This window comes from Muntiacus reevesi, chromosome 18, assembly GCF_963930625.1.
Source record: "Muntiacus reevesi chromosome 18, mMunRee1.1, whole genome shotgun sequence".
In the NCBI taxonomy this organism is placed as follows: Eukaryota; Metazoa; Chordata; class Mammalia; order Artiodactyla; family Cervidae; genus Muntiacus; species Muntiacus reevesi.
In genome coordinates, this window is record NC_089266.1 from 27933243 (window position 1) to 27953580 (window position 20338).

General features: G+C 53.2%; 1 protein-coding gene across 1 annotated transcript; it reads right to left on the reverse strand.

The window, feature by feature from the left end:
• Positions 1-708: 708 nt before the first annotated feature.
• On the reverse strand, positions 709-20169 carry TOP3A (DNA topoisomerase III alpha). The gene is made up of 19 exons (XM_065910006.1): positions 19886-20169; positions 14427-14486; positions 13329-13402; positions 12427-12502; positions 11616-11724; positions 10976-11119; positions 10704-10874; positions 10447-10547; positions 9967-10041; positions 8800-8882; positions 8072-8279; positions 7040-7225; positions 6830-6959; positions 5792-5905; positions 5542-5707; positions 4776-4916; positions 4068-4190; positions 2826-3514; positions 709-1787 (listed from the first exon to the last, which is right to left on the reverse strand). Exons 1-19 carry the CDS (start codon positions 20063-20065, stop codon positions 1609-1611), a joined length of 3009 nt encoding a protein of 1002 aa, XP_065766078.1. The 5' UTR covers positions 20066-20169; the 3' UTR covers positions 709-1608.
• Between the last annotated feature and the right edge of the window lie 169 nt (positions 20170-20338).

Here is a 20338-nt window from a genome sequence, read left to right on the forward strand (position 1 = left end):
TGGGCTGACAGCAACCCTGCCCCCAGAATTCCCACCAGGCCCTGTGAAGGCCCAGCCCAGGGAGCCCAGCAAGTGGTTGTTGGCAGGACCCCTAGTTCCACCTGGCAATTCTGATCCTGGTGGGCACGGGGCTCCCTGTGGAGAGACTGCAACTCACAGATGAGTTGAAGGTAGTATCCTTCAATTCAACAGCAAGAGCACAAACAATCCCACTGAAAAACAGGCAAAGGTCTTGAAAAGACCTTTCATTTCTCCAAAGAAACATGAAAGGCGTGTGAGCAGTGAAAGTATGCCCAACTTCAGTGGTCACTGGGAGTATGCAAGTCAAAGCCACGAGATACCACCTCAGGCCCACGAGGACGGCAACATGGGCAAGGACACGTTGGCAAGGATGTGGAGAAAGGGGAACTCTCTGGTGAGAAGGTAAGATGCAGCTGCTGTGGAGAGTTTAGTGCATAGAATTAAATGACCGAGCAAACCCACTCCTAGGTGTGGATCCATAAAAATACAGTTGTTCAAATAACTTGCACACTGAAGCTTAACAGCTATACTGCTCCCAACAGCCAGGGGGTGGAAACACCCCTGTGCCCATCCACTGATGACAAGTGAACACGGCGGACTAGCTCAGTCAGAAAAACACACAAAGTGCTGATGAGTGACCATGAGGGCCACCCCAGGAGACAAGGCACTCAGAGAGCAGAGGCGGGCCACGGCTGTGCAGCTGTTTATGTGAGATGCTCAGCACAGGTAAAAACCAAAGGGACAAAGTGGGCTGGGCCACTGGGCTAAGACCAACACCCACTGACCAGATGCTCCAGGAGCAATTCTGGGCAGCCTGCTGTCCAGTCCAGGTGCAAAGGCTGGTCTGAGGGAAGGGTTTGGGGCCAGGAGTCCCAGAACAGTTCACTTCTTCACCAGCCACGCAACTCAGTCACATCCAGCCTACTCCTGCTCGTCATCTGAGCTGCAGAGCGAAGTCCACTGATTCCCACTTGGCTCCTCTTGGGAGGCCAGCACAGCAGTATCTGCACCAGTTCTTCTTTGCCCCAAATGACAATGATGGGGCTGGGGGAGGCCAGGCAGGTCAGCACTGCCCAGTGTCCTGCCAAACTTCCCCGGACGCTACACCATCACCTGTCAGGGTCAGGGAGCTGGATTCTTTACTGAGGCACCTGAGCTGTGGGGCGTCCTGGCTGCAGATTAATAAAGAGGCGAAAACCTTCCACAGACAGGGAAGAGGCAAAAACCTCCAAAACCTTATTAAAGAGGCAAAAACCTCCAAACAGGAGCCTCTCCCTGGCATCCCATCCTTTTTCAGACCACCTGTGGATGGAAGCCCCTTGCAGATAGGGCCAATTTCCACTAAGGCGCTGACAGCACAGGCCCTGTGAATCGCAGAAGGCAGCCTCTGTGGCTTCTCAGCCATGGACATAGCTGTTCCTGGGTCCCGCACACAGGGCCACTGTCCAGCAGAGAGAAAGATCTGGACCCGGACTCAACACATAGGCCAAACCCCGAGAGCTGCTGGTGGCCCCTGAGAAACAACTTGCTTCCTCAGACATGAGGGCAGGGAAGAAGGGCAGGTGGTCCCCTCAGCCCAATGCTGCCTCATCTGTTCTGAGGACAGAAGGGACGGGTATGTCCAGGCTGGTGGCAAAGGCTGCACTTCCGGGGTTTCTTGGCTGCAGACCCCATGTCTGAGGAGCCAGCCCGAGCCCTCTTGCTTCTGGCCTCCAGTCCCTGGGTTCCTCCTCTACTTCCTGGCCAGAGGGTGCCTCCGAAGGTCCCTGTGGGGAGAATGAGAGGTTGCTGAGTGCAGACGGGAATGACCTCCAAGAGCCTTGCCACGATGGCCTGGGTCAGGAGCCCATGTCACCTCACATGCAGATATGGGGACCTATCAGGCAAGCTGCCTGATCGAGTGTGGATGTGACAAAGACAAGCCGGCTGTGACCAACACTTGCTCCCACCTGCCGTGTGAGAAGCCCGAGCTCTGGACACTCCCCGTCCCTCAGGAGCCTCACAGCATGAACCGCCCCATCACCCAGGACCAAAGACACCACCTCCTCCCAACAGGAAACCCTGACTCCCGCCATGCAGGAGGTGGTCCAGCCCAGATGCCTCCCACAGACAGACTGCCTCCTACAAGGCAGACGTGGGTCCCTTGGAACAGTGGTGTCTCTGACCCCTGGCCTGCACCCAGGCTCTGGGCTCTTCCTGTGTGTGCAGACCTGTCACGTGTGTGTCAGGATCACAGCTGCAGATTAACAGGAACAAGAGAAAGGGAGGAGGTGCCCCATCTTACTGAGGAAACAGGCTGAGAAACCATACCAAATGGTTCAAGGACATAGAGCCAGGCCCGCCACAAGGCCATTTGGTCTCTCTCAGATACATGATCAGGTATCTGCTGTGTCCCAAGATGGCCAGGTACCTTCAGGTACCTCATCTACCTTGACCCTACATCCGGGCAGGAGTTCTCCCCACACCCATCTGCGGGGGCCACCCGAACCGTGTCACCCAGGGCAGGTTCCAAACATCAGGGCCAGTGCTCCCGCCTTACTACACGAGGCCCCAACACAGACCCTGCCAGCTTCACAAAGGTGAGAGGGGCTCCCACGTTAGGCCCAGCTGTGGGGATCCAAATAGGCCACGTGGTCAGTGTGGGCCTCACGGTCCCCGTCTAGGAGGCACGACCACAAACACCACCCAAAGGAGACAAGAGCAGCTATACATGGAGTATTGCGCAGTGCCAGGGGCAGAGCAGAGTGCCCGTGACCTCACGGGTGTGAAGTGACCGGGAAGGGAGGGCAGCCCCGCCGCCTCACCTGGGGCCACGTTCTCGTCCACCCATTGGAAGAAGCCGCACTGCTGCTCACGGGGCTGGGCGCACGTGTGGAACTGGCGCCCCTGGTTGGGCCCATCCTTCTGCACGGTGCGTGTGACGGCCGGCTGGCCACACAGGCAGGATGCGCCACCGCTGCCACCGTTGCCGGGCCTGCTGGACCCGCCCGGAAGAGTCCCTGAGCCAGGAGGGCGTCCCAGGGGGCCGCCCGGGGGTCTGGATGCTGAGGAGGGAGGCCCGGCTCCTGGGTGGCCGCTGTCAGCCCACAGAAAGAAGCTGCAGCCGCCACCGCTGCACTTGTAGAACTGGCGGCCCTGGTTGGGCCCCTCCTTCCGGACGGTGAGCAGCAAGGCCTCCTGGCCACAGTTGCAGGTCACCGAGTTGCCCTCACTCTCAACAGCGGGTGGAGGCAGAGTCCTGGTCAAAGTCTTCGAGGGCTTGGTGACGGGGGGCCGGGGTTGGCCCTGCTGGCCACTGTCCATTCTATTCAGGGACTGGCTAGCCTGCAGGTGGCCGGAGGTCTGGCAGGCGGGCTGGCCGACTTGGGGGGCGCCCCGTGAGAACCTTAGGGCCAGGATCTCCCTCAGGGTCTCGTCACACCCGCCGATGCAGCCGACAAATTCTAGGGGCATGGTTGGGGGCAAGCTGCCTCGTTTAAACTTGAACTTCAACCTGTGAGGACAGAAGATGACGAGACACTCAACCCTTGGGTGAAGAGTCTTCTCCTGGGTCCACAGGGGGCTCTCCTGCCCCCCACCCCACCACAGGGAAGCCACACAAAGCACAGCTACCTGGCCCTCCAGTCGTCACAAGAGGGAGGAGGGGGCTGGGGAGAGTGAGCTCTAGGACCCAGGTAACCGCCCACACCCAGGTGCCTCTGAAAAGTGCCTGTCCTCGGGCCCCAGTGCAGCAAGGTCCAGGGCCCCTTGGGGTGTGGCTTGGTAATGGTGCCCAGTAGCAACACAGGCTCTGCTCTACTGTTAAGCCAGATGTTACACTGGCAACACTGCAACACAACCTGTTCTCATTTTTTTGCTTTGAAAATAAATAAACTTTATCCTAAAGACCTACTGTTAGGATGCAATTGTTACAAACTAACAAGCATTTAAAAACCTGCTTTCACTTTGAGAATGCGGTAAATCCTCATAAACATAAGTTCTCTGAGATCCTTGTGATTTCTGATACGTGACCAAAGGTCAAAGGACGTCCTGGGCGTCCAGCTCACCTGTAAACAGGGTGTGGCTGACACACTGGACACACGCTGTCATCCCTGCTGGCCTCTAGCACGCTGTCCGGGAACCAGACGGCCGACCGACACTCGGGGAAGCCCGTGCAACTGAGGTAAAACCTGGGGAGCAAGGCTGGGTCAGATGGGCGTCCCTGACCCTGGGACGGGGGCATCAGTGGAGACACTTCTGTCTGATTACAGGTGATACTCGAGCTTCTGGAGACACGGTCCGTGACACCAAGTGACGAGAGCCCCAGCCTGCACTTGTGTCCCTGAAACCCCCTCAATCACTGGTGATGCTGTCTCCTGATGAGAAACCACCAAGCCGCCACCAGCGCCCAGACTGAAGTGGGGCCTGGCTGCCCTCTGAGCCCCCAGCTGGACGTGCCTCAGGAAACACAGGCCTCACCCTCCTGCAGCTCTGTGAGCAGCAGACGGGCTCAGTGCGTCACTGATAAGGAGGCCTGCACCACCGTCCACACATGGAGCACTGTCCATCCCCAGGGGACAAGCCCTGCCCCCACCAGTCCTCAATTCCCACGAGGCCTCACACCCCTGAGGCCACCACTTCAGCACCAACACCCAGTCCGGGAACTGGTGAAGCAGGCCTGCTTTTAAACAGGACACAGAACCAGAGGACGGGCCCGCACAGCAGTGCTGGGTCTCAGGGGTGTGGGTGTGGGTAGGGCACAGCCAGACACCGACCCGCCGCTCTTCCTGGTCTTGAGAACCATGTCCTGGCCACACTGCGGACACTTCCTGATGGGCTCGGGCACAGCCGGGAGGGCTTCCTGTGGGGCCACCTCTGCAGCCGCCCCGAAGTACTGGGACAAGGCCTCGTCCAACCTGAGGAAATGGAGAGCGTTCACAGCATTCTCAAGTCAGGCGCCCACCACGCACGTGTGACTCACACAGCATTCTCCCACAAACGGGGCCGTGTGGGCCACGCGGCCTGCTCCCAAGGTGGCCACTCCCAGGAGTGATCCAGCTGCAGGCAGGTGCCCCTGCCTCACCACCTGCCCCACAGCAAGCAGACCTTAAGCCACACACACACTCGAGTTGGTCTGGAATCAAGTCTAAATGGCTCGTGTGTTTCTTTTCAAAATTTGCACGGGGTAAAAAAATGTGATATTTCCAACAGAATACATAGACATGCTACTGGCTATGGTCACCCCCAAAGGCCCAAGAAAACAATGGGGCACATGCCCACACATGGTGGACCCACAGGCAAACTGTGCCACCTGCTAACTCAGGATGGGATGGAAATGGTGTTTCTAAAGCCCAGAATGACTGGACCAGACCCTCCTGGTTACGGTTGCTAGGCTGACAAGGCTCTGGGGTGAGGAGCCAAACAAACAGGGGAGGAGAGAGGGGAGACTGCAGGCAGGGGTGAGGTGCCCGGCAAGGCCACAGTGCACGAAGCAGCCATCCCCAGGGCCTAGCGGGCCGGCCAGCAGTGCCCGGCACTCACTTCCTGGCTTTGGCCACGGCTTCGATGAACACCTGCTTGTACTTCTGCACCTGCTGATGCAGGACCACCAGCTTGTCCTTCTTCCCCTCGCAGATGAGCTTCAGGTCAGCCTCCAGCTCAGCCCGCAGGTCAGGCTTGGACATCTCGTAACCCATGGAGTCATAGCCTGTGGACAACAGTGGCGTCGTGTGGCCTGGATACACTGTGGGGCTTCATGACCACCCCCCCCCCAAAGCCCCCAGCTCCTCACCTTCCACGAGCCCCATGCCCAGGTGTCCAGGGAGAAAGCGCTTGTCTGGCGTGAGCCCAACGTACATCCGGGCCTTGATGGTCTCGATGTGCTCGGCATGCGTGGCATCCGTACCTGCAGGCCACTCCCATCACTCAGGCTCATCCTTAGCCCCCAGCCCCACAGGCCCCTTCCTCTGCCTAGACTTCCTACTCCAGGGGACACACCACTCAGCCAGTCGTGCAGAGGCCTCGTCAGCAACCGCACCTCTCCCTCACACCCACTCACTCCAGTGGTCACGTCCCGCTGTAAATCCTTCTGTAAGCTCCTCCTCCCACCTCCCTCTGCAGTGAGGGCTGGGGCCCTGCCCTGCTCCACCCACTCCCCATCCCCCAACCCCTTGTGGCGCTGGTCACCCTGGACTTGGCTGCCCTTAGAGCTCTGGTGAAAACTGAGGGGCAGCAGGTAAATCACAAGGGACCCACCTGTAAAGCCAGGGCCACAGGACTAATGGGAAAAAGTATTCTGGCCCAGTTTCTTAGAAAAAAAAAAAAATTTCTGATTCTTAAACAACTATGGGAAATGCTTTAACAGAAGCTAAGCACGTGGTCATCCATGAAGAACCCGAGAGGCAGACTCAGATCGCACAGGGACCCTGCATGTGCTGAGCAGGTGAACAAAGCCAAGCGTGAGTACCAGAAAAACAACCGCCACTCTCGGCTGCCAAGCTGCCAACCCCTGATGCTCCTAAAGAGGAAGGTACCCATTTTTACATGGGTCTCGACAGTTTCAAATGTTGGTACCTTGCTAAATATAAAACAAAAACAACAAATCCCTGTGAGGGCCAAGAACACTGGTCAGTGTGGCCCAGGGGAGCCTGAATGATGGGTAGCACCTGTGTCCACATGCGGATGCACAGGGCCACGGCCAAGGGTGCCAACTGCGGTGTCACCTAGGCCCGGGGGTTCACACACTCTGTGCCCTGAGGCGAGTCCTTCACTGCTCCTGAGCCTCCCTTCAGCCAAGAAGTACCAGTTACCACGACGACCAGCTACTGACCGATGCCGTGCTTCTCCATGAGGGCAATGAGGTCGGCCTCGGTGAGCAGCTGCGGGGGACTGGTCTCCCCGTCCACCATCTCCACAGTGCTGGGCTGAAAGCAGGTACCTTGCTCGTAGACAGGGAGGGTCTACAGGGTCAGAGACACAGCAGTCAGCCCACCTGGCCCCTGGGCCGGAAAGAGGACGGCTCCCCAACCCGAAGTGCCACCTTGTCACTCCAGCGATCATACGGGTACACATCCAGATAGTTCCGGGCCAGGATCATGAGGCCTTGGGCCACAAAGCGCTCATGTGCAATGTCAATCTCCACGGTGGTCTCCTGGCCCTGGGCGTCCTGCGAGCAGCAGGCCAGGAAGTGGCGGACGATGAGCTCGTACAGCCGCTGCTCATCCCCCTGCGGGCAAAAGAGGAGCCTGAGCGCCTCCAGACGCTGTCTGGCCAGTGCTGCCTCCCAGCCCAGAGCTCCGCACCCATGTGCAGGGCAGGCAAATCCCTGATGCTTGTGGGTTCAGGCCCATAAACTTCACAAGTGGAGTCCCCTTCCCTCAAGACTGGAAAGCAACTCCTCTGACATAAAGCCGGTCTGAGCAGGAAAAAAGGTGAAAGCAAGTTTCCAAGAGGGCCCATGTATGCAGGACATGCAGAGTGAAGACACTCAAGCAGCCTCAGACCTACCACAAACACAGGGTTCACGGCAACCTCTCTCCTTTCAGTAACTAGGGACACTGTGAGGACCCCTGGCAGGAGACTGTAAAACGTTCACACTCAGATCCCAAATCCTCCTCTAAGAATGTCTACAAGGGAGACGTGACATCCACACACACAGCCACTGTGCAAACAATATCGAATACAATCCTTCAAAGCCAGACCCAGCAAATATAGCACAAGCACACAACCGTTAGACATCATGCTGCACGAAAAGCCCAGTCTCGGGAGAAGGTACGGGCCGTGTGAGGGCTCGGCGAAGGGGACGCTCAGTCTGCGGGAGGGTCAAGGGAGCAGTGGAGGGAGGGGACAGCGTGGGGCGGGGCCTGGGCAGGGCACAGCCCCTGTGGGATCCATCGGGGAAGCCAAGCGCAGACTGTGGGAGGAGAGTGTTGATGTGACATCTCCTCCCCGCGATGGAAGAGAAATTTTCAGTCATGTTGTTCCTGAAGTCAGAGCTCACAGAGCAGATTCATCCCAGGCCTGAGCCCTGACCTCCTTGTGGGTCCTCAGCAGCACAGCCAGGAATACCCACCTGCAGGCTGTCAGTATACTTGGTGGGGTGGATGGGAGGGTGTGCTTGGTCAGACTTATTTCCATTGCGTGGGGTGGGGCCACCGCGCTCTAGAATGTTTCGCGCAAAGGCCCCCCAGCGTGGATCCGGGGTCTGCAGTTCCACCAGCGCCGCCAGATCTAGATCTTTGGGGAAAATGTTCGTTTCAGTTCGAGGATAGCTGATGTACCTAAACAAGGCCAAACACACAGAGTGAGAAATGGCTGAGGTGGTAGAGAAACGACTGAACTGACCTAGGAACACTGGTAACCCCAGTAGCAGCCCGTCTGATCCAGGACACTATGGTCCCCAATGCTGGGGAAGTCCTGAGATGAGACCCCAGGGGGAGGAGCGGCAGGCACTCCTGTGGGTCACTCCCAGGGGCCAGAGTTGGTTCCAGGCCACCCACCCTAGCCCCGCCCTCCCACAGGCACACAAGTGCCAAAGGTGACGCCTGCCCCTGCCAGGGTCCCCACGCCCTGCCTGTGAGAGGTCAACAGTGGGATCTGAATGTACTCTGTGGGTTCTTGTTTTAAGTTGTAAGTGACTCTAACATGCCTTTTCCATCAGAAAAGGAGTCAAGGCCAAAATCTCTCCATGGGGAGCTAGTGAAATCTAGACAGCCTGGTTTCCCCATGAGCTCAAGTTCTAAGATGCTTCACCCTTATTTAGACGCATCAAACTCTTCCCAAATAAGGACTCAGGCTTACCCTTGGGTATACAGCCTTTCTGCAATCCTCATGGTTTCTTTAGCATTTATCCTCAACTTCCGAGATGCCAGCTTCTCCAGCTCCTGTTGGACGTGTGACGGAGCATGAGTCAGAGAACACAACAACCACACCCTCTTCTTCAGCACCCCTCGGCCATCACCCTGGCTGCATCACACACGTGTAAAAGGCTGGGCAGGGGAAGGATTCTGGGTCCATCGGGCAGTCAGGCCACAGCCCAGGGGGTGTCAGATTCTGAGTGCAGAAGCCAGAATGAGTGGGAACAGGAGTGGACACACTCCTGGGCACAGGCACTAGGGGATCTGACGAGGAGAGCTGGACAGGGGCAGGGCCAGGAACTGCATTTCTAACAAAGTTCTAAAGAACTTTTTCCAGTGCCGGCAGTCTGAGACCTGCACTCTGGGGATACCATCCAGACCTCTGGGCATCCCCTGGTGACAAACATCTGTGCAGGCATTCAGGGGGTCACCAGCTACCCCTTCCCTTAGTGGGGGTGGGGGGAGGCCTCTGAAAATGCTGCTGGCTACACATCTGAACATGTCAACCAGCAAGGGATGATTCACTTAGGTCCACTGCACACAGCCTGTAACCCCCACTACCCTGGCCGTCCCACAGACTCCACCTTCAGAGTGAACACACCATGAACTCTCCTGAAGAGTAGGGACTGGGAAGCGGCACCCTACGGTGTCCTGCTGGGTGGCTTTTCCTGGGGTCACAAAATTTGAGAAGCCCTACTCGGGGCAGGTTCATAAACTGGGTATGCAAAATGAGGTTTACACAGATTATGCAGAAACAAAGAAAATGCTTTCCACTTCGGTGGAAAAAACTAGCTACTCCAATAACAATGCCGTTAAGAATGACAGGGAAAACAGAAAACGAAACCAAAACTGCAGCAGCAACCACCTAAGGATGGGAAGTGTCGGTGACTTCTCTCCCTGCTCGTGTCCCACACCCCGCATGGAGCAGTTATGTCATGTTTATTAGCTGCTCGAGCAGGTCCTGCTCTGGGGTCTGTTTTCCTTCCTGCGTGGCACCGGGAAGACAGATGCCCCTGGGCACCTTCAGCAGCAGAAGCCGGTGCCCCCTACGGACAACAGGGCTCCTTGGGGTTGGCACAACTACCCCCACCAACTCCCATCCAGAACATACCACAGTGTCCAGAGCTTGAGGCCTCCACTTGCTCTTGGCTTTGGACCTGACCTCCACCACCGTCGCCCTGGGATCCTGGGAGGACAGGGAAAGCTGAGGTCCCCGTGACCAGACAAGCATCTTCCCCAGCTATCAGGGCCTGCAGAAGACCTGCTTCTACCCAATTCCCCAGCCTTCAGCTCCAGGATTTGCAGTTCCTGGCTGCCCCAGCGGGTCCTTATCTGCCTCTGACGAAGAGTACACTGTTTTAGGACAGATTCCAGCTACACATTTATTAACACTCCCGGTTTCACCTGAAAATTCTATAAGTCTTTCCTTCCACAGTCAAAACTTTTTTGATGTGGTCTTACTGGTGCCGAAAGCTGATGTCCTGAGATGCATGCTGAAAACTGCAGTCCCATGGGACATGCAACAGAGAGGGGCAGCTTGGGAAGTCCCAGGACAGTCTTCACAGATCACCACCTTCTGAGACTTTCTCACCTCCATGCACAGTTGATAGAGGACAAGACATGCCGTGTGGTTGAAGAGACGATGCCTTTTCCAGCTGAACTCCACCACACCATCGATGTGGTCATGAGTCACTGTTAGGGACACAGGAAGGCCGTGACTCAGGGAGAAAGGCCCATCACAGGGAGAGCAAGAGCCACCTCAGACACATGACGAGGGGGCGAGGACAGTGGGGCACAAACCACCCCTTGGACCAGCACCTGGGCTGCCCCACAGGCACCAGCACACACCTCGGATCTTGTGGAAGACTTCTGGCACAAACGCCTGAATGGCTTTGAACCTCTCCACCACAAACCCCAGTGTGGGGAACTGGCAGCTGCCGTAGCTGATAAGCTGCGCTGCCAGCACCTCGGGGAAGATCTTCTGCAGCCGCAGCGTCTGGAACCTGGTGAAGGCCGCCCCTGGCAGAGAGGACGGACGGAAGGAGACACCACAGATGGCAAGGTCACGGCTGGATGCGCGCCCAAGCCCCGGCCCCCCACCCCCACAGCCCCCTCCTCACCAATCCGCAGGTCCAACTCCTGCCTCACATCCACGGCATTGCTCACTCTCTGGTCGGGCTCCGTCAGGTTTTCACATGCCGTCCGGACGGCGCGGGCAGTGATCTCGGAGAAACGGGCTCGCAGCACCTGCAGGCTGGGCTTCACTGTGCAAGAGAGGAGGCACAGGGCAGGGCTGGTCACACGGGCTCACTGCTCCCAAACCACCCTGAACCCTGGGGGGTGAACCGGTCCAAGAGGCTGTGAGGCATCCAGCTTCACTGGTTCAGTTAAATTAGCCATGTGCTGCCTAAGAGGGAAGCCTCGTGGTGGCAGGCTGAGAACTGTCAGAAACAGGGCCTGAATGCATCTCAGCTACCCACCGAAGCAGCCTGGTAAGCCTCGTGAGAACGCCTATGTCCCTCACTGTCTTGGGCCTTTAGGGAAAAGCACCCCCCCTCTCTGAAGCCCAACAATGGCCTTCAAGTCACCCTCTCACTTACCTGAAATCATTCAGCAGACGCCAATAGTTATTTAATGTCCAGGCATCGTACAGCTTGGACCAAACAGGCAACAGCCTGGGCTGTGGGGGCCGAGCCCCTGACACATGGCTGGTACGGAGACCCGGGCTGAGCACCACCCACTATGGCCTCAGATACTCACCGGCCTTGCACACGTGGATAACCTCAAACCCGATGTTTTCACCCTCTCTGTCACAGTCGGTCCAGATCACCAGGGCCTGGCATTGCCGGGCCTCTCGCTCCAGAGTTTTCTGAAATGCCCAGTTGGGATAAGAGGGTAAGAGTAGGACCTGCAGAGCAACCGTGCAACAGCTCTGCACTGGACCTGCCCAGTGCTGGCGAGGCTCCTTGAGACGTCAGCTCGGTGAGGCCTGTCCCCACCGGGTGCACTGAGGAGGCTAGGTCACCAGAGCAGCCAGCCTGCCCGGGAGCTCCTAGAAGATGGGGTTTATACCATGACACCCACGCGAGGAGCCCTAAAACTTGGCTCTAACACACACTTTCAGCTTTAGGAGTTCTGACCATGTCCTGGGTTTTTAAAAAAAAAAAAAAAATCAACCCTGAATTGAGATTCATCCCAAGAAGGGCCCCAGTCAGCAGTGAACCAAGGACAGGGGCCCCAACAGCCTGAGAATCCAGAGCTCAGGGCCAGACGGCCACTCATAGGCTGCAGGCTCTCCCGCCAGTGAGGGCAGCGGGAGCTGCTCTGACAACAAAAGCGCTTATTCCCAAGATCTCCTCAGGCGGCCACAGTTCATAAACATGCTCACCCAGTCCCTCAGCCACTTAGCTGAAGTGGCCTCACTTCTACAGAAAGGATGGGAATGTTTTAAACCGTGGTGCCTTGTTTAGTGGAAAACCTCAGTTCTAATGCCATCGAAATATAGAAATCTCTCCATTTAATTATGTGGTGGTTGTTCAACTGCAGGGCCACATGTCTCCCAAGATCCTACCTTGATGTCTATAAAATTCTCTGGGCAGTACTTTTCAATTTCCGCTTCAAAGAGGACAAGAGGATTGCAGCTCTGCCTGGAAAAGAAAACACAAAATCCTAACTCAGAGCAGGAGGGAGAACACCGTCCCAGTGCCCTGGTGGTGCGTCCCCACCAGACACAGGTCCCGAGAGAAAGACAGAGGACATGAGTGAGACTGTGACCTTCTGAGAGGCACTTCCCCTGGGGATTAACAGGAGCTGCTGAGAAGAAATTCTGGAGCCCTTTCCTGCATATCTGCAACAGGGTAAATGCAACCCAATGACTGCAAGCAAAGGTCTGGGTGGGGAGTTCCCTAGTTGTCCAGTGGCTTGGACTTGGCATTTTCACTGTACGGCCCTGGTTCAATCCCTGCTAGGTCAGGGGTCTGGGTTATTTTGGGGAACACACCTGAATGTGTGTATTTATTCTAAGCATGTGGTGAAAATTCACAGCAAACAAGTTAATCCTAGGTCACTGCCATGATATCTGCAGTTTGTGTCTTCCTAGATTCACAGGCTGGAATCCCAACAACTGTGGGATGGTGCCAGAAGGTGGGCCTCCTGGAGGCCACTTGAGCTTTTATAAGAGACCCTGGCCGGCTCTCGAGACCATCCAGCACGTGAGACGTCAGCCGGCTACAGACAGGAAGAGGGCCTCCTGGGACCAAGTCGGTGCTCTGACCTCTGGCCTCTGTAAGTGGGAGAAATGTGTTTCTGTCCCGCACAAGACACCCAGCGCCTGTGTTTTGCTACAGTAGCCGAATGGACTCAAGTCATCTTACTGCTGTAAGTTACCTAACACTGACATGCCTCAGACTTCCCGTGATGCTTTACAGGTCACTGTAATAATCAGAATGTTCTGCCCCCAGGGATTGAACTGACCATTTGCGAAACTGCATCCGGAAATCATGGGCCAGCAAGTGTCCTGAGACTGAGGTCATTACCATGGTGACGTTCTGAATGAGGACAAAATTCACGTTAGCCTTGTTTTTCTATAAACTTCAACTTTTTTATTTTGTATTGGGGTACAGTGAATTTAACAATGTTGTGACAATTTCAGGTGAATGGGGAAGGGACTCAGCCACACAAAGACATGTATCCATTTCCCCCCCAAACCCCCATCCCATCCAGGCTGGCACATAACATTGGGTAGAGTTCTACGTGATACACAATAGGTCTTTGTTGGTAATCCACTTTACATCAGCCTTTTAGCAATTAGATTTTGCTAAGTCAAAGTAGGGAACTTCTATAACTTCCATCAAAGAGAAAAAAAGTGGCTGTCAGGTTGTCAGGGGCTTTGGCGGCAGTTAGAATATTCTGCATGGGGTCTTAATAGTGGGTACAGGTACACATTCACGCAAACCCACAGAATGCACAAGAGTGGGGTGAACCCTAATGTCAACTTGGGACTCTGGGTAAAGTTGATCTCATGTATCCCGTCAACTGTAACAAAGGTACCATCTGAGGGGGCTGTTTCGGGGCTGTGTTGAGGCAGGGTGTGTGTGTGGGAAATCTCTGTACCCTCCTCTCAGTTCTGCTGTGAAGCTAGAAACACACACTCACAAAACCTCCCCAAACCAGCAGATTGAAAAGAAATAAACAAATATAGCTCTTTAAGGTCAAAGCCATAGTGATAATTAATACCATTCTAATTCTGGCTCCATGATGCCTTTTATATTTAAACTATGGTATACTAGCTTGTCTCTTGTCATAGACAGCTGACATTGGGACCACATTTTATAAAAAATAGACTTCTTTATGAATTATAAAATGATAACCTGTCACCAGTGATCTTTAGGTCATAGAAACAGATCTTATTAAAAGACACTGTATTGTCGACAATGGCCAGGCTAATTCTTGATTAAATAATTCTAAAACACAAGCTCTCTTTTCAGCCATCACTAACACCCCAAAGAATGCACAGCAAGATGGATCCAAAAGCACCCTTCAGACACAGGATAGAAGCCCTACAGTACCTACCTGGCCACACAGATGATAATCAAACTCATAGATCTTGTTGAATCTTGAAAGTCCTTCCCTCTAGAAAGCAAAACAAAAATAGAAAAAATATATAAAGCACATAAAAGATGAACTGAGTCCTCATATAAGGATCAAGCAAACTCCTGCAGGATATTAAAAATGCAACAAAACTTCCTACAGATAATATGAGGCGAGATCACTAGGCACATTTGTGAAGTGGCCCCTCCACACTCAGGGAAAAGCAGGGACCTGGTCATGTCCACTGTGGTCAGCGAACATGTTTCTACAGGTAAGACTGGACTTGTGCAAGATCATGTGACAATTACTCCAGAGAGGATTATGACGAGTCTCACCAGTTCTCTGTTCTTCACACACATCTCTACTTCCCAGCCACACAACTGCACCAATAAACTGGGGACCACAGGCAAATCATTCACCTTTCTGAACTTCACTTTATTCTGAGTAAAGTCATCTATAAGGTCCCTCTGGCTTTGAAATCCAGTGAAGCTGTGAGTCCCGGTCAGACCTGGGAACCAGCCTATACCTGCCTCCTTAGCTGTACTTTTCTGTGAATGAGACCCTCTCAGAGAAGATCCCATCCTTCAATAAGGTGTTAAAGTAACTACATGTGTGAGTTTCACACCAACACAGCACAGAAGACAAGACACAGGCAAAGTGGGATTCTGGGAACCTGCAAGCACCAAGAAGGACTGTGTCCAGAACATTCTCCCCCAGCCTCATACAAATTTTCTGTGTGGAACAATGAGTGCAGACCCCTTCAAGGCACAATGGCAAACTTAAAGTGGGAATTTATTTTCGTATCTGATACACGAGTTCACTGGGTCGAGTGCTGCTGCTCCTGCTAAGTCGCTTCAGTCGTGTCTGACTCTGCGACCCCATAGACGGCAGCCCACCAGGCTCCTCTGTCCCTGGGATTCTCCAGTCAAGAATACTGGAGTGGGTTGCCATTTCCTACAAACTGCAACTGCTGGTTAAGCCCTTTTAGTCCAGAGAAAATAAATAGTTGAATCAGCAGCATTTCTACCTCTTTCTAAGAACGCATTAAAGCTTCTCAGACAAACTACTGCTCTGATACATTCCAAGGCCCAGGCTCTCTGGGGGCCACAGGCTGAGTCCAGCTTGCCCCAGCCCAGCCGGGCTGTGTCCATGGTCCCCACCCCCCGGGAACAGTCTGGAAACTGTGTTCTAATCCTCTTCAGGGGATGCCCTGTCTAACAACATGTGTGCACCCCAGGGCAAGGCTCTCCCAGGCAGTCTCCGCCAGTGGACAGTCCTGAGGAACTAAAACATTTTCCTGGCATTTCAAACTTGCCCCCAAGTTCCCAACTGAGGACAGCACTCAATTATGCATGATTCCACTGCCTAGGTGAGGTGCTTGGGAGTGGGCTGCTTAAATTCCAGCAGAGTTCTGGAGCCTAGAGAAAGAAGAAAATCGAGTATACAGACCAAGAAAGTGGCTTCAGTGATCTCTCGGCAGAGCCATCCATGCCGTCAAAATTAGAGAAAACAAACAAACTCCCCCCAGACGCCAGAGCAGTCCCTGCTCCAAGCACTCAGCTGGGAGTGATCATGTTGTTGCCACTGAATTTATAGGACTTCTGAATGTAAAATCCTCAAAGATCTATGAGTTACTAACAGTGGTCACTGTCCGAAGTGGGGCTGTTCTGCTTATACACATCTATATTCTCTGAATTATCTGCAGTAGTTACTACTGTTTAAGCACTACTGTTAAGGGAAAAAAAAATTTTATCTTAAGTTAATAGTGAACTTCTCTCAAATGTACATATATTTCTACAGATGAGTCTTTTTCATGAGGAGTATCTAATTACCTATCACAACTACAGCTTGATTTTACCCCTCCCCATTGCTGTTACTTGTTACTTCCATTCTTTTCTATTACTAAGCTGCAAAGGCCATCCCCCGATTCTGAGCTCTGCGTGTGGATGTCTTGGCTCCTCCTTCAGAATTTACATCCCTGAAAGGCAGGGTAATTATGTCATGGGAAGCAACTCCTGTGTGAGGGCTAAGTAAGTGAACAGACCCATCTCTGTCTTAGAGAGTGACACACATGGGAGAGAGGGACAAGGAGCTGGAGGACGTGACCCATGACAGAGATCCCCAGTACCAAGAGCTGTGAAAATGCATCTGGAAACAGAGACGGAAATGGATGGAAAGGAGCCTGAGGAAAGACTTCACAAAACAGGTTACTTTACATCACACAGAAAAATTGACCCAAAATGGATCAATGACCTGAATATAAGAGCTAAAACTCTTAGACGAAAACACAGGGGCAAACCTTTATGATCTTTGGTTTGGCAATAGTTTCTCAGACATGATATTAAAAGTATAACCAACAAAAGGAACATTAGATAAACTGGATGTCATCAAAATTAAACTTTTCTGTATCAAATAACACTATCAAGAGAGAAAACAACCCATAGAATGGATTAGAACATCTGCAAGTCATACATCTAAGGAGGACCTAGTATCCTGAGTATAGTAAGAAGTCACAACTCAATAACAAAAAGACAATTCAAAGCTGGGCAAAAGACATGGATAGACATTTCTTCAAAGGCGACACAGTGGCCAACAAGCATATGAAAAGATGCTCAGTGTCATCAGTCACTTGGGAAGCACAAACTAAAACCACAATATATTTCACACCCACTAGTATGGTAATGGTTTTGACTATGCCAAAGCCTTTGACTATGTGGATCACAACAAACTGGAAAATTCAAGAGATGGCAATATCAGACCACCTGACCTGCTTCCTGAGAAATCTGTATGCAGGACAAGAAACAACAGTTAGAACTGGACATGGAACAACAGACTGGATCAGGAAAGGAGTACATCAAGGCTGTATACTGTCACTCTGCTTATTCAACTTATACGCAGAGTACATCATGAGAAATGCTGAACTGGATGAAGCACAAGCTAGAATTAAGATTGCCAGCAGAAATCAATAACCTCAGATATGCAGATTACACCACCCTTATGGCAGAAAGTGAAGAAGAACTAAAAAGCCTCTTGATGAAAGTGAAATAGGAGAGTGAAAAAGTTGGCTTAAAACTCAACATTCAGAAAACTAAGATCATGGCATCTGGTCCCATCACTTCATGACAAATAGATGGGGAAACAGGGGAAACAATGACAGACTTTATATTTTGGGGCTCCAAAATCACACTGAAGATGACTGCAGCCATGAAATTAAAAGATGCTTGCTCCTTGGAAGAAAAGTTATGGCCAACCTAGACAGCATATTAAAAAGGAGAAACGTTACTTTGCCAACAAAGGTCCATCTAGTCAAAGCTATTTTTTTTCCAGTAGTCATGTACGAACTGAGAGTTCGCCTATAAAGAAGCTAAGTACCGCCCCTTGGACAGCAAGGAGATCCACCCAGCTCATCCTAAAGAAAATCAGTCCTGAATATTCATTCGAAGGACTGATGCTGAAGCCGAAACTCCAATCCTTTGGCCACGTGATGCGAAGAACTGACTCACTTGTAAAGACCGTGATGCTGGGAAAGATTGAAGGTGGGAGGAGCAGGGGATGACAGAGGATGTGGACTCAATGGAAATGAGTATGAGTAAACTCTAGGAGTTGGTGATGGACACAGAGGCCTGGTGTGCTGCAGTCCATGGGGCCGCAAAGAGTCAGACACGACAGAGTGACTGGACTGACTGAGGGTGGTGATAACTGGGCTTCCCAGGTGGTGCCAGTGGTAAAGAACCCACCTACCAATGCAAGAAACTTAAGAGAAGGAGTTCAAACCCTGCATTGGGAAGAACCTCTGGAGGAGAGCACGGCAACCCATTCCAGTATTCTTGCCAGGAGAATCCCAAGGACAGAGGAGCCTGGAAGGCTCCGGTTCAAGGACTTGCAAAGACTCAGACACAACACAACTGAAGCAACTTAGCATGCATACAGAATAGTGATAATTAAAAAAAGAAAAAGTGTTGACATAATATGAAAAAACTAGACCATCAATGGAGAAACTATATTATGTTTCAGCCACTGTGGAAAATAGTTTGGCAGTTCCTCAAACAGTTAAAGATAGAATTAACTTATGACCCAGCAATACCACTGCTAGGAATTTACCTCAAAGAACTGAAAAACGGATATTCAAATGAAAATTTGTGTGTGAGTGAATGTTTACAGCAGCTCTATTCCCAAGAGCCAAAAGGTGGAACCAAACCAAATGCCCACCAACTGATGAAAGGATAAACAAAATATGATCTGTCTATACAATGGGATATTATTCAGCTGTAAAAAGGGATGCAGTGCTAACACACGCTACAATGTGAAGCTTCCAAAAACGCTAAGTAAAAAAAAAAAAAAAAAAAAAGTAAAAAAACAAAAAACCAAAAACGCTAAGTAGAAAAAGCCTGACACAAAAGGCCACATATCACGTGAATCTCTTCGTATGACATATCCAGAACAGACACATATTTGGGGACACAAGGTAGATTAGTGGCTCCCAGCTGCTGGGAAGAGTGGGGAAAGGAGGGTGACTGCTTAATGGCTACGGCATTTCCTCTTGGTGTAATAAAACCTGGAACTAAATAGAGGACAACATTGGGGATGTAGTGAACACTGATGAACTGTACCTTCAAGACAGTTGATACTCACCCATGAAACACGTGGCTCTCTCATCCTCTCTTGCTATGCCCATTGGCTCCTTCCCCCAGCACCCCACACTCTCAACTTTCCAATTTTGCACTTGCCAAGCTGTTTCAAGCCAGCGGGTTGCCCTTTCTACATGTGGTTCTCACTGCCTGGTAAAACTTCAAGACTGAGGTCAAACGTGCACCCAGAAGTGCTGACTGAGGGCCTGCTGTACTCCACACACATATTGGGTACGAGGGATACAGCAGGGGACCCAACAGCCACAGCTGTTTCCTTCGGAGCTGAGGGTCCATGGAAGGGCGGCAGGGACTCAGATGAGATGGGCAACTTGCACAGCACATTATGGAACTGTAACCAGGAGGTGCCTTCCAAGTAGAAAGGGACACAGTGACAGTTTATCACACTGCACCCTGACCCCTCAGGGGGAGAGAAACGCGAGGAAAAGGTTGACGGAAAAAGAGACACTTAACAATGTCTCTCTCCTCTGCGCCTCCCGTGGTCCAGAACAGACCCGATCTCCACCTAGCCCGGCGGGACAGGGGCTTGGGCGGGTCGCCCCGTTGGAGGCACCCAGACGGACGACCCCGCAGGTTCCAGAGCAAGCTGGGGGAGTTCGGTCGGCGGTTCCGCGTCTCAGACCGGCTTGGCACCCGCCGCCTCGCAAGGTCTCCAAAGAAACTAGAGACACTAACTCCGTTTCTAAACTCCCGTCTGTCGCAGCAGGCGCCCGGACGCCCTGCCCGACAGCAGGGGACGCCCGGAGGGAGCAGCGGCCGCTCATCCCCGTCCCGCCCGCACGGGGATCTCCTCACCCGCCGCATGCGGCCGCCGGACAGCAGGTCGGCTATGCCCTTGGCCGCGTCGTTCTTCTCGGCCACGCAAAGGATTTTCCGGACGCCTCGCAGGGCCACCTCCATGGCGGCGCGAGTCAGGGCCCGAGCACCGGGCTGCGGCAGCCACCGGAGAGCGCGGCGGGCGGCCGGAAAGATCATACCCGGGCCCAGCACATCTGCAGTGCCCGCCCCGGGAACAGGGAATCTCCAGCTGGTCCGCGATCCCGCGCACAGCCTGCTTCCGCCCGCCTTCCAGTCGCTTCCGCCAGCGATAGCCGCACAGCCCCGTGAACTACAACTCCCAGGCCGCCCCGCGCGACCGCCTCACTTCCCTGCCTACCCGCTCCGCTCTCGGGAGACGCCGCTCTCCGGTTCGGAAGTTGACGTGGACGCTTCCGGGTCACGCGGCACGACAGCTCGAGTCATGTGATA